Genomic DNA, 25282 nt, shown 5'->3' on the forward strand with positions numbered 1-25282 from the left:
GGCTCCTGGTAGCTAACGGGGCTCACAAACAAACAAACCCAAAACAGAGCCTAGCCGCCATTTATGTACAGGGACCTCTCAAGCAAACTGCAAACTGCACTGAACTGTGTTTCGGCCATGAGCTCACTCTTATAAAAGAGTTCTTGGAGGAGTCCCAGTTCGACCAATGGGATGGTGGCTCTCCCCATCCAATCAGAGCTGTGCAGCTCAGACCAAGCCAGAGAGGCCCTATTCTGACCAATCAGGACAGTGCCTTTAGACCAATCAAACTGTGAGGATTCTGAGTTCTTATTTGCATGAGGGAAAACCAATCAGGGGCCAGGGGCGGGGACTTCTGTCTTATATAAAAGCCGGCTCGCGGGGCGCTAGGAGCATCTACTTTCCACGGCAGACTCCCTGGGGCTGGAGCTGAACCACCAAAGAGATCTTGCTGAGCAGAGCAGAGCAGACGACATCACTGTGTAGCTCTTTACACCAAATCCAGTTTCCTTCTTCTCTGCACCCCAGGTTCCCGTTGAATCCGTGCCAATGACCACTGGTTGATACCAATAACCTCATTGCCTAGCAGGTGCTCCATCAAAGCAAACGTTTTTGAACGGAGGCTCCTGGTTAAAATCCTCCTCCTCCATCTTGCTGGGCTGACTCTGCCTTCAGAGACGAAGACACTCACGGTCACCTCTCCTCGTCTGGGATTTGGAGGCCTACCTAGACCTGGGTGCTTACAGAGAAAGCTGCACTTCTGAGCCTGTTTCCAGGCTGTGTGTGCTGGGCAGAGTGAAGGCCCCCCCAGCAGCCTGCCTCCGGGGATTCATTTCAGATACCTAAGGCCTTTCCCGGCTTAAGCTGGACTCCTCTGCCATCCCCACCCCTGCAAGGGGCTCCCACAACGCGCCCGACCAAGCCGGTGGCGGTAGGGACTTCTGATGGCTCCGAGTCCCCAGGAGATGTTCCCTGACCCACAGGCAGCCCTTTCCAAGCCGGGCGCACGTCCCGAGCTGTATTTATCCCAAAGGGAACTGATCATAATGACAACCGGACACTTCAAGGCTATGACACACCGGACTCTGTTCTAAGCGTATTACGTCATTCAATCCTCACGCGACCTTACGAGGTAAGAAGCCTTGAGCCTCCATTTTACAGACGGAGAACTCAAAAGCTCAGAGCTATCAAGTAAATTGTCGGTGGCACTCAGTGAGGAGTGGGCAGAGCCTGGGATTCGAAGCCAAGCAGCCTGGCTCTGAAACCACCGGCATAGAATAGGTCAGTGGTTTTCAACCGCCGGTCAGAAATTTCGTATAAACCCAATGATTATAGACTCTGTAATCTTCATACGACATCAGGGTGGTTCACTCTTCCGCAGACCAGCACCGGTCTACAAATTGGCAGTGGAAAAACAGTAGAAGGGGCAACACTGCACAGATGCAGTCCCATGTGTCCCGCCAAGACCCTGCGGTTCACTCCTCCTGACACCGGGCTGCTATCCGGGACAGCCGTGGCCTGCCTGTGCGCCCATCTCCTGGGTGCCTGGGTAAGCACAGTCCAGGGGCAGGGCGCGTTGGAAGTGCTGGCGAGTTAATTCCCCTGCAAGCAGCTCCCGGCCACAAACAGAAAGGAGCAGGCGGAGTTTCAGCGTCCTGTCCCTCGACTAGAAAACCCTGCAGCACACACCAGCCCCCTGCGGGATGAGACCCCAGCTGCCCACGGGGGGGGGGGGGGGACCTGCTTTCCGGGGTCCCCGGACTGCCCTCCAAAGAAACCACATGCCCTCGCCTCCTTACAGTCTGCTGCTGGGGACACTCAAAGCAGGACAGTGACCCATTGTGGGACGTCAGAAAGTGGTTTAGCCTCTCTGGGCCTCAGTCTTATTGGTAAAAAAAAAAAAAAAAAAAAAAAAAAAGGATAAGAGTATCTATCATTCAGAGCTGTCATGAGGACTGAATTAAATGAGTTAATATTGCTAAAGCACTTAAAGTAATAAATGGCATATAGTCAGCATTTTATGAAATGTTTTAGAATCTGAGAAATTTTTTTTAGAAAAAAAAAATGTCCAAAAACCTATTCTGAACCATCCAAAATGGTGCCTTTGCTTTCCCTGGCCCATCAGCAAGCCCACAGTCATAAGAAAGCTCCCAACGGAGCCCCCCTCTGACCTCCAGAAATGTACCCCATGTGGCAACTGCACACCCCGCTCGCCCGACCGTGAAATTCTACGACTCTAACACCCACAGCTCGATTTTACCGTCACTCCCAAACTTCTCCAGGTAAGAGACTTGAAAGTCATTTCTGAGTCCTTCGGGGTGCTAACTGGTTATCACACCGGGATTACACATTTCTCACATTCAGGGTCAACTGAAATTCCTCAGTGTCTCAGAACAAATTGGAGACCTGTTTAAAATCAACAACGACGGCCCGGAGCGGTTGCAGTCCAGGCGCCCAGAGCACCTGCGGGATCCGGCTACAAGGAAGGGGACACGCTTGGTTCCACACGGACAACGCAGCCCGATACTTCAAGCCAGAACCTGGAGCAGACACCTGTTCTCTGCTCACGTAGGAAGCGTGTTCCTTGGTGTTCTGAAATGTCCCCCGGCCCCCCGCTGTGCTAGGACAGAAGAAATCATTTTTGCAAAATTGAGACTTCATTTTTATACAAGAAAATACCGCCCTTGTTTTCGTTTTGTTTTGTTTTTTTTCTCCCCCAGCGATACACTGTAACACAGCTGCAAAGGGACACATCACCAGGAGGGAGCGGGAAGGAGATGGAAATGTTCTCCGGAAGGACTTGTTTTTATCGAACAGCGTCCAGTCCTGAGCTCTCCTGGGCTCGGGAAGTCCTTCCATCAACTCCTTCGGTCTTGTGCCAGGATACGAGAATGGCCCTCAGCTACCAAGTTCGGCGGAGAACGACTCGTCAACTCAAGGCCAGCATGCTTAGGCCACTTGTTTCCAAAACACGATACCCCACTGGGTCAGAACCATTGCCCATGGTCCAGGTTTTGTGGAGGGCACAGGCTCCAGACAAGGGTCAACATTCAAGTGTTATTTCGGTCAAGTTCAGGGGAAACTACCATGGCCCTGGAAAGAAAGGCAGTAGCCTCGCTGAGGCCAGCACAGCCCTTCCATCTGGTCTGCCACCTGCCTCCCCAGCCTTACTTGACCTCCCTCTTGGCTCTCCCTGCTCTCCCCACACTGCCTTTCTGTCAGGCTCACATAGCTGCTGTAACTCCTCACCGCAGGCCCTTTGCACATGCTGTCCTCACTGAATGGAATGTTTTTCTACTTCCTTCCTTGAATAACTTCCACTGTTGTTTCCTTAATGACATCATCCCTGTGCTCTCCAGCAAGGTCACATTTCCCTCTTACGTCCTCCAAGTACCATGGACCTCTCTTCCACAACACTTTACTTGGTCGTATATTTTTTTATTTGCTTGTGTGATGAGCTGATGACTAACAATGGCAGTCATCTGTTTTGTTTTCACTATTTCACACTTATTTTTTCAGAGCCCGTAAACCATCACGGCTTATCTAGAACTGGTCATTTTCCCGTCAGACTCGGCATGCGGAGTGTGCGTGAACAAAGCTATGTTTTCCCTCGTGAAGCCGCTTTGACATCGCTCAGGACACAAGTAATAGAAAGAACTCAAACCCACCTTCCCAAAAACGTTCTCTTTGTAACCGGGATGTTCCTACAGACCGGTGACACTTCTATTCATTTGGCCCCACAGAAGGGAAGGTTGTTTTTTTTTCTGAGACAGAGGCACAGCCAGCACTAGGACCAAAGGTCAGAGCCAAAGTCAGGGCTCTTATTCTTTAGGGACACACCCAAAATTCACGGAGTGACCAGCACAGTCAGCGCCATCTCTCAACACACAGCACCGTCCTGCCAATACACGCAAATCCAGATTCCACCCCTCACCAAACCCCGCTGACTCAGCAGCCTCCAAAATAGTCCACGACTCTGTCCACTTTGACCCTCCTGCATGACCACCCCAGCTGCAAGCCACCACCGACACAACCTAGGCTTGTGAACGAGCACTTCCGAGACAAAGGTCTGAAACTGCATGAAGACCGGAAGGCAGGGAACATTTCCTTAGGGTCTTGAAGGTTCCATAGGAGTTTTCTGGGAGACACAACATGCACGGCAAAGGCCCAGGGTCATGAAGGCCTTGGGAGACAGCACGCCCTACGTGGGGGAAAACAGCACAGAGGCAAGGGTTCCCCCGGCGCCCGGCGACGCAGAGAGACGGGCATCTCACCTCGAACTTCTGCCGCAGCTCCTCGTTGCCCTCGCTCCCCTCGGGCGGCACGGGCACGTTGAAGTACTCGCCCTCCTCCTGACTCAGCAGCTTGAACCTACGGGAAGACAAGGGGCCGGGAGAAACCCCGTGACTCGGCTTCACGGCATTTTGTTGCTTAGAATAAGAGAAGGGGGCCTAGGAAAAGCTCTACTTTGAATACCACATCGAGGGCTTTTGTTTGTTTGTTTTATTTATTCATTTTAGAGAGGAGAGAGAGAGACAGAGAGAGACAGGGGGGAGGAGCTGGACGCATCAACTCCCATATGTGCCTTGACCAGGCAAGCCCAGGGTTTCGAACTGGCGACCTCAGCATTTCCAGGTCGAGGCTTTATCCACTGCGCCACCACAGGTCGAGGGCTTTTTTTGTTTTGGTGTGTGTGTATATAGCCAGGTCTGCCGCCTATTTTTATTTCTGTAACTATTCTACGGACATCAGAAAAATGTGCCTTCCGCGCTTATAGGACGCAAGGTTCTCCGTTTCTCTCCCCACCCCCCCAAGCCACACAACTGTCTTAATCACACCATTCATTACTCCAAGCTTCCCCCCATTTCCCGTCCATGAAGGGTTCTCTTCCTGTGAAAGATCGCTACACGGATGCCCATGACGACGCAGTCCCTCACGCTCTCGCGGCTCTCCAATTTCACGCACACCGGCAGCATGCCGGCCGGGCAGGCGGGCGTCGGGGTGATTGTGGACTTCACCCCAGGGTGCTGCGGTTCTCTGTGGGAGCCCTCCCCAAGCGCCCATCCTCTGGAGAAATGGAGTCCCTTGTGGTTAGGGACGCGAGCCCTGGAGTCAAACTGTGTCTGGGTCGGAGTCTCACCTCGGTCTCTGCCGCCCAGGATACCCTCGGCTACGTGGGTTAGCCTCCCTGAGTCTTGATTTGTTTTCTCGTCCTTAATTGGAACCGAAGCCTCTTTTTCCCGGGATTATTGTGAAGCGGGATGTGATGTATGTGAAAATGATAAGCACAGTGCCTGGCACTGAGCCAGCGTTCGATAAAAGGCACCTCGCCATCACCACTGATGTTATTATAAATGAACACAATGGCTTTGTTGTTGTTTTTTTCTGACCACCAAGAGTTTTACACCTAGTCAACGAGATGGGAGTGGGAAAGGGAAAGTGACATTCCACAGACGTGCCAGTCAGCAGGCGGGAAAGAGAGCCCAAACTCCTCACTCCCAAAACAGGCTTCCTCACCAAAATTTACAATTGTCATCACATTTTTTTTTCTCCCATTCACAAAGTATCTTAGACATCTTCTTCTTTTTTATTTTTAATTCAGTGAGAAGAGAGGAGGCAGAGACAGACTCCTGCATGTGCCCCAACTGGAATCCACCCGGCATGCCCACTAGGGGGCGATGCTCTGCCCATCTGGGGCTGTTGCTCTGTTGCTCAGCAATCAAGCTCTTCCTAGCACCTGAGGTGGAGGCCATGGAGCCATCCTCAACTATCTGGGGCCAACTCGCTCCAAGGGGCCATGGCTGTGGGAGAAGGACAGAGAGAGAGAAAGAGAGAGAAGCAAGAAGAGAAGCAGATGGGTGCTTCTCCTGTGTACCCTGACTGCCAATCAAACCCTGGACATCACAGGCCAGGCCGACGCTTTACCACTGAGCCAACCGGCCAGGGCCTCAGCAGCTTCTAAAAATAGGGGCTAGGTGACTCAAAGCAGAGATGACCATCAGAGCCTCCACATTTAATATTCAAACCTCTCCTTCCAGGAAATCCCCACTGGCATTACCGAAAGAAACACAAAGACGGGAGAACATCTGTGACTTCTTTGCTAGAAGTCAAGAGCAGGTGTTCTCCGCACAGCAGGGACTTCTGGGAATTTCCACAAATGGAAGTCATAGTAAAGTTTGTGTGGCAAACTTTATTCACCTTTGTGGATTTCACTAACTCTGGATATTATTATCTAACACTTTTCACTGAATTCTCTCTCTCTTTTTCTTAACCGTTTGAGCAGTACGAATGTTCTAGTATGTACGTTCTGGTGCCTCCTGACCATCCAGAGTACGATCGTATACAAATTTTTATTTTAAAACTGTGTAAGGCAACAGTAAAAAAAATTCAAAGGTATGTTCTTCTTGTTTCCATAAATTGGTTATCAAACAAACATGATTTTAAGTTAATAAAACTGGAACAGGAACTAATTTCATTTTATGGAAAAAAAACAACAACACCTCATTCCCGGGGGGTCAGCGAGCATGAAAAAACTCACTAGTCAAAGGGTTAATATAATAAATTCCCTTTGAAAAGACATTTGATATCTCCTGTAAAGCAGGTCACAATATCACTTGTCACAAATACAAAGTAACCATAAGAATATAAACAATAGACAACTCAACTGTTACCCAAGTCCCCATAGAGAGTAGAGCTTCCCAAAGGGTCTGAGACCAGTGCCCACCTTCCTTGTTAAAGTGGGAGGCCAGCCAGCCGCCCGGGCTGTGACTCAGCCCTTGCTCCAGCCTGTCCACTGCTGTAGATGCTCCCCGCCCGGGAGTCACTGAGTGGCTGCCTTGGTTATCAGCTCAACGGCCTGACCAGGCGGTGGCGCAGTGGATAGAGCATTGGACTGGGATGCAGAGGACCCAGGTTCGAGACCCCGAGGTCGCCAGATTGAGCGCGGGATCATCTGGTTTGAGCAAAAAGCCCACCAGCTTGAACCCAAGGTCAGTGGCTCCAGCGAGGGGTTACTTGGTCTGCTGAAGGCCCGCGGTCAAGGCACATATGAGAAAGCAATCAATGAACAACTAAGGTGTTGCAACGCGCAATGAAAAACTAATGATTGATGCTTCTCATCTCTCTCTGTTCCTGTCTTTCTGTCCCTGTCTATCCCTCTCTCTCTCTGAAAAAAAAAAAAAAAAGATTGCAGAAGGTTATCAGCTCAACTGTCCCAGCATCACAGTGCATATCTCCAAGTCACCCGCATTTTACTTAACAATGGCCCCTCAAGCACAAGAGTCGGGAAGTTGACAAGGTGGATATGCCCCAGAGAAGCCATAAGGTGCTTCATTTCAACAAAAAGGTATGTGTGTAGGAAAAAAACACGGCATCTATATAGCTTTTGGTGCCATCTGGGGTTTCAGGCAACCGCTGGTGGGGGGGGGGGGGGTCGTCTACCTAAGAAACAAAGGGTAACAGTAGAAGCAGGCTGCACAGGAAATTGAAAACCCAACTGCAGACCTTGAGGAAGCAGCAACAGCTAAAACGCACCCTGTCAAAACTGGGAGGGAAAAAAAATGTATTCCCTCCGATGCCCGTTCGTTATCTTGAAAGAGCGGAGAAAGTTAAGAGAGGAAAAACACATCAGCGAGCTAGTCAACCGAAATTCAAAGGCAACCAACAAAACAAACCCACAGGTAAAGAGGGAAAAGGAACACAGCATTAGGACACACATCTCAGAGCTGGTTCTTTGGGGGGGGGGGGGGGAAGGAATAAAACAACACAAAGACAGATGCACCTCTGGAAAACAAGGGGAGAGGAAGGAGGCGTCAGACACAGAAGCAGAAACAAAGAGGAGAATCCGCCAGCAGACACAGAGCAGAGCGAGGGCGGGAGCATCAGCCGAGGGCCTGAGGCGGCCGCTCCACATCTGGGGGGGCTGTCACGGCTGCTTCTGCGGTCTCGGCCACATGGCCCCCCTCAGAGCACAGAGCAGCCGCGAGAGCTCACCCCCTTCCGCACGGCGTCAAACTGAGTCTCCGCCAGGGGCTGGGACTGACCTGAGACCACAGGTGTTAAAAGAGGAATTCCTGGGACAGGAATCCAAATCTCTAGAATTTGGTACATTTAGAGTGAAGACAGCATCAGAGGAGAGGTCTTGGCCCTACAGCTAAAGAGGACTTTTATCTGCAAAATCTGGAGAATGGCTTTTATTTTGCAAAAGGTTGCTTATAACTCTCATGTCATCCATTTCACAGCTATTCCAAAGGGTGGATTTGGGGTGGGGTGGGGGTAGGGGGGGTAGGGATTCCTGTAATTATCCCTGGTGAATGGAATCACGTCTGCTGAGAAGGCCGTACGTAGTCCAGAAGGGTGATGTGCTTCCCCAAAGGTCACTCCGCATCCGTCCCGTTAGGAGAGCCAAACTCAAAACCTGACTTGTCAGCCGTCTGGGCCTTTGCCAGCCCTTGTATCAGGAGGCGGAATGGGATGTGTGTGTGCTTGGGCTCCGACGGTACGATGACCTGGAGCCAAACTCCAGCCCGGTCACTATGAGCTGTGCGCCCCTCATGCATTGCCTGACCTCTCTGGTCGCAGGACTAAGGCTCGCCCCAGAACTGCTGGGAGAATTAAAGGATCATTAAAGTGTAAGTGCAGGGCCCTGGCCGGTTGGCTCAGTGGTAGAGTGTCAGCCTGGCATGCAGGAGTCCCGGGTTCGATTCCCGGCCAGGGCACACAGGAGAAGCGCCCATCTGCTTCTCCAACCCCCCCCTCCTTCCTCTCTCTCTCTCTCTCTTCCCCTCCTGCAGCCGAGGCTCCATTGGAGCAAAAAGATGGCCCGGGTGCTGGGGATGGCTCCTTGGCCTCTGCCCCAGGCGCTAGAGTGGCTCTGGTCGTGACAGAGCGACGCCCTGGAGGGGCAGAGCATCGCCCCCTGGTGGGCAGAGCGTTGCCCCTGGTGGGCGTGCCGGGTGGATCCCGGTTGGGTGCATGCGGGAGTCTGTCTGACTGCCTCCCTGTTTCCAGCTTCAGAAAAATTAAAAAAAAAGTGTAAGTGCAGAAAGAAGTACTTGGGACTTCCTCCTGAGCTGCTGTCCCTTATCTCCAAGCCACTCTGGAGACAAGCCAGGCACTGGGCCAGGAAGAAGGATGTGGCCCCTGTGGAGACAGCCCCGCGGGGCCACAGGAAGGAGGAGGAAGAGGATGGAGTGAGAGCAGAGGGGCTCTGGTGTCAGCATGTCTGCCCCGGACTCGACACACCGTCAGTGAGGAGAATGCAGCACACACTCAGAACCTATCTGAATAAAAGCCCCCTTTCAAGGCGGAGGAGAGACCCGGCCTTTGCGAGGGGACTCGTGCAAAGGACGCATGGTCCTGAGGACCGCTCTGCTTTGATTGGCTCTCCCTTGTAACTGGAAAGGCCCTGAGACCACCCAGAAGGGAGAGGACTGCTCTTAAAGAGGTCAGAGCAGCCCCTGACCCCCCACCCCCCCCAATAGAAAGCGCCAGGTCGGACCATGTTCTGATCTACAGACCCACCCGGACAGCCGGGAAACGAGCCGTTGCCAAGGAGACTGACTCAACTCTTTGCTGGGAATACTGGGCAAGGATTTTATTTATTAATTTTGCTCTAAGAAGACACCAGAGCAAAAGCCCCCCAGAACAAAGGACACAGTTGGGCCGACCATGCCAGCCAAGACCCTGCACTCTGCGGCCAGGCCTGGCAGCCCCTCCCAGTGAGGGAGGGTCTTGTTCAGGAGAGTCAGCAGATGGCACGTATCTTCTGGGTGAACTGTGAGAGGCACTTCAGCGGCCACGGGGCCAGTCGGCCCAGGTAATTATGTAAAGTGGGGCCAGTGTGAGACGCTAGGGAGTGGTGGGGACTGTGGCCCATAAAACATCCTGTCTAGGGAAAGTCATTCATTCTTTTTTTTTTTTTTTCCTCTCTCTTTCTCTCTTCAGCACAAGGATCAAATAAAACCTATCTGTGCGGCCAATCCAATCCTGCAGCCCTCCCCCCGGGGACTCTGCCTCAGCACCGCCCGTTTCGGAGGACGCGCCCGAAGCCCCGGCCGGCTGCCTTACCAGCCGTCCACGCCGGCCTTCTGCAGCTCCGAGATCCCGAACGACAGGGAGCCCATGAAGTCGTTGCGGCTGGTCAGGTCCCAGTCCCAGATCTCCACAGACAGCCGCCTGTCCTTGTCCGACTCCTTCAGCTGGCTGGAGAGACAGGGCAGGGAGACGTCAGCACAGGTCACCAGAGCCCCCGCGGCGGATGAGACACAGGCGAGAGGGCAGGGCCCGCGGAGAGGGACGTCTCGGGGTGACAGGGCGGGGAGACGTCAGCACAGGTCACCAGACCCCCGCGGCGGATGAGACACAGGCGAGAGGGCAGGGCCCGCGGGGAGGGACGTCTCGGGGTGACAGGGCGGGGAGACGTCAGCACGGGTCACCAGACCCTCGCGGCGGATGAGACACAGGCGAGAGGGCAGGGCCCGCGGGGAGGGACGTCTCGGGGTGACAGGGCGGGGAGACGTCAGCGCGGGTCACCAGACCTCCCGCGGCGGATGAGACACAGGCGAGGGGACAGGGCGGGGAGATGTCAGTGTGGGTCACCAGACCCCCGCGGCGGATGAGACAGGGCCCGCAGAGAGTGACGTCTTGGGGTGACAGGGTGGGGCGACGTCAGCACGGGTCACCAGACCCTCGCGGCGGATGAGACACAGGCGAGGGGACAGGGCGGGGAGATGTCAGCGTGGGTCACCAGACCCCCGCGGCGGATGAGACAGGGCCCGCGGAGAGTGACGTCTCGGGGTGACAGGGCGGGGAGACGTCAGCACGGGTCACCAGACCTCCCGCGGCGGATGAGACACAGGCGAGGGGACAGGGCGGGGAGATGTCAGCGTGGGTCACCAGACCCCCGCGGCGGATGAGACAGGGCCCGCGGAGAGTGACGTCTCGGGGTGACAGGGCGGGGAGACGTCAGCACGGGTCACCAGACCCTCGCGGCGGATGAGACACAGGCGAGAGGGCAGGGCCCGCGGGGAGGGACGTCTCGGGGTGACAGGGCGGGGAGATGTCAGCGCGGGTCACCAGACCTCCCGCGGCGGATGAGACACAGGCGAGGGGACAGGGCGGGGAGATGTCAGCGTGGGTCACCAGACCCCCGCGGCGGATGAGACAGGGCCCGCGGAGAGTGACGTCTTGGGGTGACAGGGTGGGGCGACGTCAGCGCAGGTCACCAGACCCCCCCACAGTGGAAGAGACACAGGTGAGGGGACAGGGCCCGCGGGGAGGGACGTCTCAGGGTGACAGGGCAGGGCAGGAAATCCATTCTTCTCCATCCCCGACGATCCCCCCGCCCCAGGAGAGAGAGCTTTGTTCTGCATGACCGACTGGGCCCTCAGGCCGAGGGCCTCGGCCAGCGCTGAGAGGGGCCCTTCTGGCTACTTCTGTGGCCTTCCTCAGGGCCTCAGAGGGCTCGAGGCGTTCTGGGCATGTTGCACACGCCGCTATAAGCCACACGGGCGGCACTGAGGTCGTCTGTGGGTGTCTGCGCACGACACGTGGGGGGATGGGACGAGGACAGTCTTGCTGTGGCTGGCCCGGGGGGGAGGGAGGCTGTACGTCCCGACACAGCCCCTTGGCTGAGGCTAGGACAGGACCCCCAAGGGGCCTCAGGTGGCTTGAGAGAGGAAAGAGGGGGTGAGGCCACCCTCAGGAAATCCTGCTTTGGGCCCGTGGCCCCTCAAGTCTGGCTGCCGACTCTAGCTCTGCCCTGGGTTGGCTGTGGGACTTGGGGCCCGTTCTCAAGCCCCCACGGGTAAAATGGGAGGAAATGACCAGCGGAGCTAGGCCACTCCATACGGTGCTTGTCATACACGGTATATGGTCAGGAGACATCGGCCATCATCACATCACGGACACTGGCTGGCCAAGGTGTACCAAACAGCCGAGATGATGGCTGTGCGTCCCCCAGCACTGTGAGCGTACTAACCGCCACTGAACGGCACACCCGGGTACCTGGAGCCCCGGCCAGGGGAGACCTTCCACGGGAGCTCCCAGCAGGCTGCGGGCTCAGCATCTCCCATGCCTTCGGCCCGAGAGAGGTCAGCACGACACCCAGGGGGCGTGTGGGGACCCTGAGCCCCCCGCCATTCGCCTTCGCCTAGCAACGCATCGCCCGTTCTCCGTGCCACCCACTCCCCCACACCACACACATTCCCAGCATGGTTGGAAAAAAAGTAGGTCCCAGTGCCTCCTTGGCTTGCAACGCAGAAATGCAGATGGAAGGGAGGAAGAGAAGGAAGGACAGAGCGAGGGAGGGCGGGAAGGATGGAGGGAAGGAAACAGCAGCCAGGGGAGGAACGCCCCGATCTCAGGGGGCCCCCCCGCCACCGCCCACCCCCAGGGGAGGAACGCCTCGATCTCAGGGGGCCCCCCGTCCACCGCCCACCCCCAGGGGAGGAATGCCCCGATCTCAGGGCCCCCCCGTCCACCGCCCACCCCCAGGGGAGGAACGCCCCAATCTCAGGGCCCCCCCCGTCCACCGCCCACCCCCAGGGGAGGAACGCCCCGATCTCAGGGCCCCCCCCCGTCCACTGCCCACCCCCAGGGGAGGAACGCCTCGATCTCAGGGGGCCCCCCCGTCCACCGCCCACCCCCAGGGGAGGAACGCCCCGATCTCAGGGGGCCCCTCGGCCACCGCCCACCCCCAGGGGAGGGACGCCCCGATCTCAGGGCCCCCCCATCCACCGCCCACCCCCAGGGGAGGGACGCCCCGATCTCAGGGCCCCCCCCATCCACCGCCCACCCCCAGGGGAGGAACGCCCAGATCTCAGGGGGTCCACCGCCCACCCCCAGGGGAGGGACGCCCGGATCTCAGGGGGCCCCCCGTCCACCGCCCACCCCCAGGGGAGGAACGCCCCGATCTCAGGGGGCCCCTCGGCCACCGCCCACCCCCAGGGGAGGGACGCCCCGATCTCAGGGGGCCCCTCGGCCACCGCCCACCCTCAGGGGAGGGACGCCCCGATCTCAGGGGGTCCACCGCCCACCCCCAGGGGAGGAATGCCCTGATCTCAGGGGGCCCCCCCGTCCACCGCCCACCCCCAGGGGAGGAACGCTCAGATCTCAGGGGCCCCCCCGTCCACCGCCCACCCCCAGGGGAGGGACGCCCTGATCTCTGGGGCCCCCCCGTCCCCCGCCCACCCCCACCCCGTGAGGGGGCTGCGATGATCCCGACTTACAATCTGAAGGTCTCGTTCCACTCGGGGTTGAGGGAGCACTTGATCGTCTTGGTCTTCTGTTTGCTCTCGCTCTTGGGGTCAGGGATGAGCTTCAGTTTCACGTAGGGATCGGACAGGCCGTTGGGGTCCATGGGGACAAGGTTCTTAGCATCTCTTACTGAAAAAAGAAAGAGCGGCGTCTTCAGGAACAGTGAGTGCCCGGAATGTTCCAGGGCCGGCCAGCCATGGCCGTGCGCCCCACGGAAGGGCGTTTAGCCACCACACTTACTGAAGGGGAATTTCAATTCATGAAACCGATAAGATTGGCTCTACACGGCGATAAAAATTGACTTCTAACTTTTCTTAATTCTCTCCCCACCCCACCCGCCAGATGAAGGGTTAAGTTTCCGGAAGCTTGTTCTCCACAAAGGCTGCGAGGAAGACCGCCTTCTTCCATTCAGCACCACGTTTACAATGTGTCCAATGTTCCTCCATGCTACTGTAGCACACACGTTGTCAGCGCTTTACTTTCGGCCGAAGACCATGCCATTCCTCGGACAGGCCGGGTTTCGTGGGCCCGTTCCTCGGCGGGTCAGCATGCAGGCTGTTCCCACTGTCCGGCTCCTGTGAACAGCGCTGCTGGAAACATCCGTGTTCCCTGACACCAAAGGTCACGAAGCTGTATGATTCCACCGATACGGAATGCCCCACCCAGGTGCATCTCATAAACAGAAAGCAGACTAGCAGTTGCCAAGTTACCAGGGGCTGGGAGGGCAGAGGGGGGGGGGGATGGAGAGTGGTTAATTAATGTCCATGGTCTCCCTTCCAGGCGATCAAAATGTCTGAGCTCTAGATCAGGGGTCCCCAAACTTTTTACACAGGGGGCCAGTTCACTGTCCCTCAGACCATTGGAGGGCCACTACATTCAGTGCTCCTCTCACTGACCACCAATGAAAGAGGTGCCCCTTCCAGAAATGCGGCAGGGGGCCGGATAAATGGCCTCTGGGGGCCGCATGTGGCCCGCGGGCCGTAGTTTGGGGATGCCTGCTCTAGATAAAGATGATGGCTGTGCGCCCCCCAACATTGTGAGTATACTAACCGTTCACTATCTTATAGCTGAACGGTACACGCTGCGAAGGGTGATTTTATGTCACGTGAATTTTACCTCAATTCAAAAATTAAAAGCTAAAACAGAAAGAGTTGTCCGCTAAAACCAAGGCACACCCATCACCCGCGTGTATAACACACACACACACACACACACCCAAGTACCCCAACGGCCCGGAGAGAGCGGGGCGGGGCACACAAGGGCCCCACCCTCGGTCAGGAACACTCGGCGTGAAGGAGGCTGCAGGACCCGCGGAGAGGAGGGCGGAGGCAGAGGGGTCAGCAGGGCAGAGGCTGGCCGCAGCCAGGTGGACTACGACATCAGCAGGCCGGAGGGACAGAAAGAAGCTGACTGGCCGTTGGTTCGAACACCAGTCACGTCAGCAGCCACGGGAGGGAAGGAGAGGAGGAAACGGACATTGTACAGATCGAAGGATCCGGCGTCCGTCATCTCGGTTCATGACAGAAAAAGCCGAAGGAATGCATACAGTAGCGATTGAATCAAACGATCTGCCAGAGGCTAATAATATACAGTGACTCCTTGCGGGCACGCAAAGCACGATTCAACCTCGGAAAATCTATTATTAAAAGAGTCGTCTTGATGCTTCCCGCTCCTCCCCTCCCTCTCTCTCTCTTTCTCTCTACTCTATCTCTAAAAATGAATTAATTAAAAAAAATTTTTTTTTAAAAAGAGTCGTCATAGGCCCTGGCCAGCTGGCTCAGTGGTAGAGCGCCGGCCAGGCATGTGGAAGTCCTGGGTTCGATTCCCGGCCAGGGCACACAGGAGAGGCGCCCATCTGCTTCTCCACCCCTCCCCCTCTCCTTCCTCTCTGTCTCTCTCTTCCCCTCCCGCAGCGAGTCTCCATTGGAGCAAAGTTGGCCCGGGCGCTGAGGATGGCTCCTTGGCCTCTGCCTCAGGCGCTAGAGTGGCTCTGGTCTCGGCAGAGCGACACCCCAGATGGGCAGAGCATCGCCCCCTGGTGGGCGTGCCGGGTGGATCCCAGTTGGGGGCATGCAGGAGTCTGTCTGACTGCCTCCCTGCTTCTCACTTCAGAAAAAAAAAAAAGTCGTCACATTTACAGTTCAAAGGAGAAAATGACAAGATGGTAGCCATTAGCTGGAAACAGCACATTCCATCCACAGGAGAGGCTACTGAGACCACAGCACCAGCAGGGCAAAGGATAATGCCAGCCCGTCCCACTCGGGACAAGGACAGATGTCCACGACCTCCGCCATTCCTCACCGTGGTCTCTAACTGTCCCGTCGGCGCAGCGCAACCATGGAAACAGAAGAGGGCACGGTGGGGGGTAAGCACCCCCTTACTTCCTGCAGCTGTTGCTGACACCCCATCAGTCACCTCCGACCGGAATTCATCATTCCAAATCTGACACCATCTTCCCAGTTCAATTTCATGGACCCCCACGGTCTCACGGCACCCCTTAGTTTTCCAGCTGGTTAACTCTAGGACCCCAAAGCCACCAGACTCTCAGCACCAATCACCCCACTGAGCCCCGGAAGTTCTCGCTGCCTCTGCTCCTTGCCTCGACTCCCTTCGTCCCAGATGAGACATTAGTGCATTGTCACCACTCCCTCGAAAACACCCTCAGCTCCCTTGCTCATCTGACTTTCCAGTTAAATCCAAATCTCTTCCCTTTATTTTTCTACATCCAAACAACGGACCATTGCTGGAGGAACATGTGTGTGTGTGTGTGTGTGTGTGTGTGTGTGTGTGTGTGTACACACATATATATATTCATCTCATGAATACATGAGATGACAAAGGGCTGGGTGGCTGTCCAATGAGTGACAAGGGACCGGAGGATGCAAACTGTCGTTTCCTCCACGCAGACGCTGGCAGATGGCACTTCCTCCCGGTTACCCGCAGGCTGAATTCACGCTCCATTCCAGCCTGCCCGGGGGACGCCTCGTTCCTGCACCAGACGCAAGCGCGCTCGCTGCCTGCGATCCAGCCGAGTTCCATAAACGGGCCCCTGCTATGTGGGTCGGCGTTCTGCTAGGCGCTGGGGTCACAGGGACAGCAGAAGATGTTGGTCCTGTCCCCCAGGAAGACAGAAAACCAAAACGACTCAGAACAGAGTTGATCTCTAACGACACTGCGGCCAGGGTGCACGGTGCTGTGGATACAGAACTATGGGGGGGGGGTCCGCATCTGGCCCCCCCATGACTCCACATTTTTAGAATCTCAATTTGTTGCTCGATACAATGGAGATGAGACATAACTCACTGGGTTGTTATTATAAAAGAGGACAAGCGGATAAAGAACAGACACGTTGGGCACAGAACCCGGGACCTAGGAAACGGTCAATAAATGCTAGCCGTATTACTGCCATTTCATTTCGTTATTATTATCATTATTATTTACTCACAGCCTTCCTTTACTACACGTGTCCGCTGTTCCTATGATGTTACCGTTACCGAATGGACTCGTATCCCACAGGACCTCCTGTGGTTTATCCCCTCGAGGATAACGCCGCGGACCTCTGCATCAGAACCCTCCCAGGGGTGCCTTTGAAACCCGTGCGTGCAGCTGAGCCACTCACAGGCCGTGAGACGGGATCCTGGGACCTCCCCACCCCCCCACCCCCACCCCGCAGACAGACTCGGATTCAGGACCCACCCAGCCACCCCCACCCCCGCAGACAGACTCGGATTCAGGACCCACCCCGCCACCCCCCCCCCCGCAGACAGACTCGGATTCAGGACCGCGCAACCTGCTTCTCTAACCAGTTCCCCCATGAGGCTCAGGCACACGTTAAAGCAAAGCCTTTCGCACATGAGAGAACCTCTCAGACCGTCTGTGCGTTTTCTCCGGAGAACACTGATTCTTCAACCGGTGTGCTACCAAGATTTCTCAACTCTGCCACACCTGTGCCTGTTGTTCCATCAAGGGCACGGACCTCTTTGTCCCTTAGAATGTCAAATAAAATAATGACAACGGCCAACGCCAACAAGAGCCGTCTGGTATACAGAAGTCAAACCTATACCTATGTTATGTCAGAGCAGCAATAGTAATAATCATACTCCAGTGTGCCGGAGAGTTTCAGTAGTTAGCGTATGTGAGGCACGAGATTAAAAAAAAAAAAGGTTGAACATCGCTGACACAGAATACAACCTCTTTTTCTTGAGTCTTCCAAGAAAACTCTCACGTGCCAGTTTCTAGGCTGGGATCCTGGAATGACACATCTATCACATAGTAAGCTGCAGAAAAAAACACAACTTGAGACGCTCTGAGCTGCCAGGAACCTGTCTGGTTGACCGGCAACACAAAAATGCAAGTGGGAACAGCTCATCCCTCTCCTCTCTGCTGAGGCCCCGCCCCTTCCCCCCGTAGGACCGACCCCCCCAGGACAATCACAGGGACCACCTTCTCCTTGGCTCTCCTGGGGTGTTCTCTGCACAGTCAGGGTGTGCTGTATTCTTGAGCCAACCCCACAACGAATGGTTTATGATGACCTGTCCTTGGGCAGCTGAACCAAAGATCCCAGGTGGAGGTCATGACCTGTCCCTCTCCCAACCCTCACGGGGGTCCCTTCTTCTACATCTGTCCTTTGTGGGTCCGTCCTCTACCAGGGCCAAAAACTTCCGTGGAAAGGAACGGACCGCAGTTGTCCCCGGGACCTGGTGGCATTCACACCGCCAAGACCTGCGCGGCCAGGATACCCGCTGTCTCGTGAGCAGGTGACAGCAGCTGCAGGCTGAGCCAAAGGCCTGTCCCTCCTCCAGCTTCTCAAAGTCAAGTCACGCGTCCCAGCGGCAAGAGAGCCGCGCACGGATCGAGGGAGTGTCTCTCTCGGTCACACTTTGGCGAGACGGACTTTGATTTACTTTTCTTGATACGCGCTTCTTGACGCTCTTGGTTGAAATCCAGCCGGCCAGCTCAGATGGTAACAAAACGCTTCACACAAAACTGACGTAGCCACCTTCCTCCCACCCCTGTCCCGGCCCCTAGCACTGGTGGACGTTCGTTCGCTCCATGGACAAGAGACAAGCGTCCTAATCCAGGGAAGCCTGTGCCCCTCGGACGTGACGCTGGGTGGAAGGGCTGTCCCCATCCAACGGTCTTCAGAGCAAACAGGGCCTCTGCCTTCTGGTCAGAGTGGCCTAGGACAGCGGTGAAGCCCCAAAAAGATGTCTCTAATGTTAAGGAGTTTCCTAAGGAACGTTCTCCACCGAGAGAAATTACCTAGTCTCCGCCCCCGGCCCCCAATTCCACTTCCTACTGGGAAAGTCTGGATAAGCACGCTGCTGTAACGCCTTTGTCTCACGCGGGGTGGACCCGGGGCTCCCCCTCACTGATTCCTTTGGAAGGTGCGTCAGGAGACGTCACTGGTCCTCACCATGTGTCCCAAGAACATAAAGTTATTCAAAGCAACACCCACCAACACTCGGGTGCGTTTGAAGATGTTTGCAACACGGTTGCGTTTGAAGATGTTTGCAACATGGTAAGAAGTAAGACACCCCGAGTGCCCTCCACCGGGGAAGGGCCACACAGTCTGTAGCAGACCCACACTGTCCAACGCCGTGCACGGTTAATAACTCTGGGCTACCGAGAGGCACGAACATGTTGAGGAATGTACAAGAGGAAGACAGGTGATGACAATATAACTCATGCCTCTTTGTTTAAGAAGAAGGTCCGAGGCCCTGGCCAGCGAGTTCAGTCGGTGAGAATGTCACCTCACGACACCAAGGTGAGGTTATGGATTCGACCCCCGGTCGGGGCACACAGGGAAGGGCCAATGAATGCACAACTAAGTGGAAGAATAAAGGAATGATTTCCTCTCCCTCTCTCTCTCTCTCTCTCTCTGTAAAATCAATCAATAATTTTTTTAAGTTTTATTTTATTTTATTTTGTTTTTTTAAAGAAAAGGGGCCCTGGCCGGATGGCTCAGCGGTAGAGCGTCGGCCTGGCATGCGGGGGACCCGGGTTCGATTCCCAGCCAGGGCACACAGGAGAAGCACCCATTTGCTTCTCCACCCCCCCCCCACACCCTCCTTCCTCTCTCTCTCTTCCCCTCCCGCAGCCGAGGCTCCATTGGAGCAAAGATGGCCCGGGCACTGGGGATGGCTCCTTGGCCTCTGCCCCAGGCGCTAGAGTGGCTCTGGTCGCGGCAGAGCGACGCCCCAGAGGGGCAGAGCATTGCCCCCTGGTGGGCGTGCCGGGTGGATCCCGGTTGGGCGCATGTGGGAGTCTGTCTGACTGTCTCTCCCCGTTTCCAGCTTCAGAAAAATACAAAAAAAAAAAAGGTCTGAGGAGAGATCAGTGGTTCCGTGGACGAATCTGGGATGTGGGACTAGCTGCTCTATTTCCCGACTGGCGTGCTTGTTCTGTGCACGTTGTCAGAGCACGTCCCTGTCCTCAGGAAAGACGCACTCAAGCTCGCAGGCGTGGATGAGAGCCATCATTCCCACAGAGGCAGCCCAGAGAAAGGATACAGACACTCGTATAAACACGTTTCTTAGAGAGGCTGAGACGCCGCAGGGGGCACAGTATAAACAATCGGTAAGTACAGATGTTCCTGTACTCTTCTTGAAACTTTTTTTTTTCTAATTTGGAGACTATGTCAAAATAAAAAGCTTTTAGAAGTTAGATCCTGCAAATCTTCAAGAGAAAGTTACCATAACATTTTTTTTCCCCTACAAGGTCTTATATGAATGTAGATATACAGAAAAGGATATGGAAGGACACACCCCCAAATTGACTTCAAGTCACGGTGACGTCTGAGGACGAGGTGCAGGGGTTTGGTTTGGGGGGTTGTGGGCAAGAGAGCCGTGAGCCTTATCTCACACGTTGTGAATTTATTACGAAGGAAATGCATTATTTATTGTGTACTAATACTTTTTAAGAACCCAGTGTGCATACTTCTGTTCTCCCAGCATCCATTGCCTGGCCTTCAGGGGCCCCGTTCTGATTTTCACGGAACAACTGAGTCTGCAGAGTGAGCATTAAAAACTCACGGTCCGTGGCCCTGGCCGGTTGGCTCAGCGGTAGAGCGTCGGCCTAGCGTGCGGAGGACCCGGGTTCGATTCCCGGCCAGGGCACACAGGAGAAGCGCCCATTTGCTTCTCCACCCCTCCGCCGCACTTTCCTCTCTGTCTCTCTCTTCCCCTCCCGCGCCAAGGCTCCATTGGAGCAAAAGATGGCCCGGGCGCTGGGGATGGCTCTGTGGCCTCTGCCTCAGGCACTAGAGTGGCTCTGGTCGCAATATGGCGACGCCCAGGATGGGCAGAGCATCGCCCCCTGGGGGGCAGAGCACCGCCCCTGGTGGGCGTGCCGGGTGGATCCCGGTTGGGCGCATGCGGGAGTCTGTCTGACTGTCTCTCCCTGTTTCCAGCTTCAGAAAAAAAAAAATAAAAAATAAAAAAATAAAAAAAAAACTCACGGTCCGCGCCTGACCTGGGGCGGCGCAGTGGATAAAGTGTGGACCTGGCACGCCGAGGTCGCCGGTTCGAAACCCTGGGCTTGCCCGGTCAAGGCACCTACGAGCAGCAACGAACCACGACAGTGAAGCAGCTAAACTTCACCACCCCCTTCCTTTCTCGATAAAATCAATAAATAAAACCTTAAAAAGAAACTACGGTCTGCATCCCTGAGCCCTCGGTGAACGACGCAGAGACCCAGGGCGGCCTCGTGGCGGCCGGTCGCACACCCTCGGCGCGCAGCCCAGGATCATAGCAGCAGCAGGGCTGGAGGGGGACAGACTAAACACATGAGAATCACCTCCTTCTCTTCCAGTGACCTCCTGGGGGCTGACCGCTGACCCTGGCCTTCGGCGAACCCCAAGCCCCTCCCCGCTGCCCTGCCACGCCTCTTTGATCGGTATCCCCTTGACTCCCGTTTATTTATTTTAACCCCAAGGTTCTCTGACGCGGTGGCTTTTGTGAGCACCGGATCCACCCCAGCCCCTCTAACTGGCCATCCCCGATGACCTCATCTGATCGGCTGTGACGACGGAGCCAGCCTGGGACCGCCGGGCAGCCCCACGGGCAGCATCGACGTCACCCTGAGCACGTCGGGGCCAGCGGCTCCTAGAACAGCTGGCTCCCTGTCACTGTTGGCAGTGACACAGCTGTCACATGTCTGATTATCGCTGTTGAGACAGACTCCCAGCTGGGAAAGTCTCAGAGTCTGTCTAGAAGACAGTCTGTGAGGCCACGGCCAGGGAGTGGATGGTAGAGGGCTGGGACTGATGAGTCAGGAACTGAATTAGCAGCAGTTAGACTGTGGCGTCAGGAAGACCTGGGTTTGAATCCTGCTTCTGCTCTAACTAGGTGATCTTATTTTCATTATTATTATTATTATTATTATTATTATTGAGAGGCGGAGGCAGGGAGACAGAGACAGACTCCCACATGAGCCCCAACTGGGATCCACCTAGCAAACCCCCTTCAGGCCAATGCTCTGTCTATGTGGGGCCGCTGCCCCATTGTTCAGCAACCAAGCTATTTCAGTGCCTGAGGCAGAGGCCATGGAGCCATCCTCAGTGCTTGGGGCTAACTTGCTCAAACCATTTGAGCCATGGTTGTGGGAGGAGAGGAGCAAGAGCAAGAGAGAGGGAAGGGGAAGTGGAGGAGAAGCAGATGGGTGCTTCTTCTGTGTGCCCTGACCAGGAATCAAACCTGGGACTTCCACACGCTGGGCTGACGCTCTGCCACTGAGCCAACCGGCCAGGGCCAGTTTAACTAGGTGATCTTAGTCAAAAAGACATCTCTGAGCCTCAGTTCCTGTCTCTGAAAATACTGGTAAACCGCGCACAATGCAAGGGGTTGCTGGGTGGCCATACCGCCAGTGTATCCAGGACAGCAGCCTCCGTCTCTCTCTCTGTTATCCTTCTGCTCTGCAGGGTCCCGGTTTGGACCAATACCCTGACCAGAGAGGGCAGCAGCGTGAACGGAGGCTGCTGAAGCACAGGGCAGAGGTTGACCCAACGTGATTTCCTTTTTCCTTTGAGGGACTTTAGCTCAAATGATCTCCCGCTTACCAAGGTCCAGTTCAAGGCTCCAGGAGGGTCTGTCTGCCGTGATCTCACACAAACGAGCTGGAAGAGGCATTCTGGAGTCAGGTGGGACAGATCCACGCCTCGTCACTCTGGCCCCTCTCTGTGCCGATCCAGCCACCTGCAGTCTCACCTGCCGCCCAATCACCCCTCATCTTTCAATCAGAGTTGACAGGCAGTATTATTCTATATGAGTTCCAGGTGTGCAACGTAGTGGCTAGACCATCACACCGTTCATAAAGTGATCCCTCGGACAGTGCCAGGACCCACCTGGCGCCGGGCGTCGTGAATACCACCACGATCGACGATACTCCCTCCGCCGCACCTGACGTCCTGTGACGACGCAGTGACTGCCGATTGGCTCGTCCTCATGCCGTCCCCTCTGTCATCCAACCTCCCGACCTCCGCCCATCAGGCAACCCTTAGTTTGTTCTTTATGTCTGAGTCTGTTTCTCTTTTGTTTGTCCCATTATTTGGGGGGGGGGGTGTTGGTTTTTTTTAGAGTCCACATACAAGTGAAATCGCACGGTCTTTGTCTTTCTGTATGTGACTCATTCAGCATAACGCCTTCTAGGCCCATCCAGGTTGTCACAAAGGGCTCGGTGTCCTTCTTCTTTGTGGCCTGGCAGTATCCCATTGCATAAATGTACCAGTTCTTCTTATCCATTCATCTATCGATGGACACTGGGGTGGCCTCTTCCACGCCTTGGCGATTGTACATGACACTGCAATGAACATGGATTGGGGAGCGTATGTCTTTTCGAATTAGTGTTTTGGATTTCTTCGGATAAATACCCAGAAGTGAAATTTCTGGGTCATACAGCAGTTCCATTTTTAATTTATTAAGGAGTCTCCACACTGATTTCCACAGGGGCCGCACCAGTCTGCATTTTCACCGACAGTGCGCAAGGGTTCCCTTTTCTCCACGTCCTCACCAGCGCTCGTTAACACAGTTATCTTTTATCCTTTTACTTTCCTGCTCCCTTTATACCAATTTTTTTTACCTAATCTTAACCCCCTGATCCCTAAATGCTTTCTTTTCTTTCCTAACCCTGTCCAAAAGCCCTCAAATCGCTTTTGACCAGAAACATGAAATGTCTTTACCCTCCTGTCTTTTCAGCGATACCCTGTCTGCACACCTCTGACCTCTGTGATTACGACAGAGAGTCGCCCCCAGAGAAAAGAGTCACGCATAGCAGCTCGACGCCACTGCTCGCGAATGGTGTCCAGCCACAGCTGGGCCCTCCCCCCTGCCTGTCAGCCCGATGGGGGGGTCCCTAGTCAACACCCCCATTCCCCAAGAAGCAACTTCAAGAGCTCGTCACGTCTAAGCTCCCACCTGCTCTCCACTCCCTCTCGCTCATAGTACCTGCTTGTGGTACCAATGTCTACTTCTGTGAGGTTTTCACCAGAAAATGGGGGCTGAGCAACTTCAGGAGCATTTGGGGGGAGGATTTAATCAAGTTTCCCTTGCAAGCTAATATATCGCCAGTTTTGTGGATACTAAACTAAACAGTTTTATGGATTTTAGTATCACTTCAGATTCATTTTTGAAATATCCCGTGATTTTTGTGAGCAGTATAGAAAAGAAGGTGATTCTCATATTGAAAGGTCCAAGCTTCAAGATAGAGACAGTTAGTACTTTTTTTATTTTAGGTGAGGGGAAGGGAGACAGTGAGGCAGACTCCCACATGCACCCCAACTAGAATCTACCTGGAAACCCCATCTGGGGCCAATGCTCAAGTATCGAGCTATTTTTAGCACCTGAGGCTGATGTGCTCCAACCAAGCTATCCTCAGCACCTAGGGCCACTCTTGAACCAATTGAGCCACTGGCTGCAGGAGGGGAAGAGGAAGGGGGTGGGGAGAGAAGCAGATGGTCGTTTCTCCTGTGTGCCCTGACGAGGAATCAAACCCAGGACGTCCAATTTGCCTGGCCGAGGTGCTACCACTGTGCCACCAGCCAGCGCCATGGTACTCACTTTAATTATATTATTTAACTTACTATATCCACATTTTTGCCAATCTTATCTGTCAAAGACCGACCACGTATATTTAAAAAAAAACCTCCTGTTATGGTTTTGCCATAAATGTCTCCTTTCATTTCTGGCAGATTTTGCTTTGTGTGTTTTCTGACCCTGTGTTATTCGAGGTTCGTGCCTGCCTTTTCGTCTGAGATTTTTTACCTTTCCTAATTAAAAGATTCTGATTATACAGTTTATCGTTTGTCTTGAAGTCTCCTCTGCATACAGGTTCTTCTCCATCTGCCGGGGTCTCTTCTCCGGGAATGTCTGGTATCCGTGTGCGTGCGGAGAGAAGCTGCTTCTCCTCTGCAGCTGCCGGTTTTCTCATCACCATATTCCTTCTTCGTTCCCTGTCCTCTGCGCCTTCACTCAGCTCGTCTCCCTATTACCGGTGACATGCTCCGTGGTGGGCACGCCTCTGTGGACTGTCTCCATGCGTCTTCACTTGTTTTAGTGCTTTAAGCAACTTCCCAGGGTCCCTCCTGCTTACGCCTGCCTCGCCCGCTCCGTTTCCATCTCCGTCTGCTGCCTCCTTCTCCTGCACGCCAGCTCTCTCCACCTGTCCCTGCCTGTCCCTCTCTCTCTCCGTCAGTCCTTCCGTCCGTCCCTCTTTCCCTCCCTACCTCTTATCTTCCCCCTCTCTTTTATCGGCTCATTTTCCCGCCTGTGGCAGTTATTCACTTTTTAAATCAGCATGCAGTGTCACTGAATTTTTATTTTAGTGTCCTGTACAGCCCTTTGAGTTTTAACCCACGCCCAGGCTCCTGTCACCGCCGCCGGACCAGGAGACAGAACCGAACCATTCTGTCACTCCGGGAAAATCACCAGGGCCGCCTCTCTGCGGTCGCGAGCTCCACCCACCCTCAGCCCCGGGCCACCGCCGGCTGATCTGGCTCCCGTCACCACGGTGTGGGCCTCTCCGGAATGCTCTGTCAACGGCCTCATGCAGC

At 54.9% G+C, this 25282-nt stretch overlaps 1 protein-coding gene across 2 annotated transcripts in view; it reads right to left on the reverse strand.

The window, feature by feature from the left end:
* PRKCB (protein kinase C beta) overlaps positions 1–25282 on the reverse strand; it is a 331943-nt gene that overhangs the window by 87691 nt on the left and 218970 nt on the right. For both annotated transcript variants that reach the window (XM_066383413.1, XM_066383412.1), the window contains exons 6-8: positions 13209–13365; positions 10048–10182; positions 4254–4350 (exon numbers count right to left, since the gene is read on the reverse strand). In XM_066383413.1, the coding sequence (XP_066239510.1) occupies positions 4254–4350; positions 10048–10182; positions 13209–13365 (389 nt within the window). The remainder of the gene's footprint in view (positions 1–4253; positions 4351–10047; positions 10183–13208; positions 13366–25282) is intronic.

Source organism: Saccopteryx leptura, chromosome 4 (genome assembly GCF_036850995.1).
Source record: "Saccopteryx leptura isolate mSacLep1 chromosome 4, mSacLep1_pri_phased_curated, whole genome shotgun sequence".
Classification (NCBI taxonomy): Eukaryota; Metazoa; Chordata; class Mammalia; order Chiroptera; family Emballonuridae; genus Saccopteryx; species Saccopteryx leptura.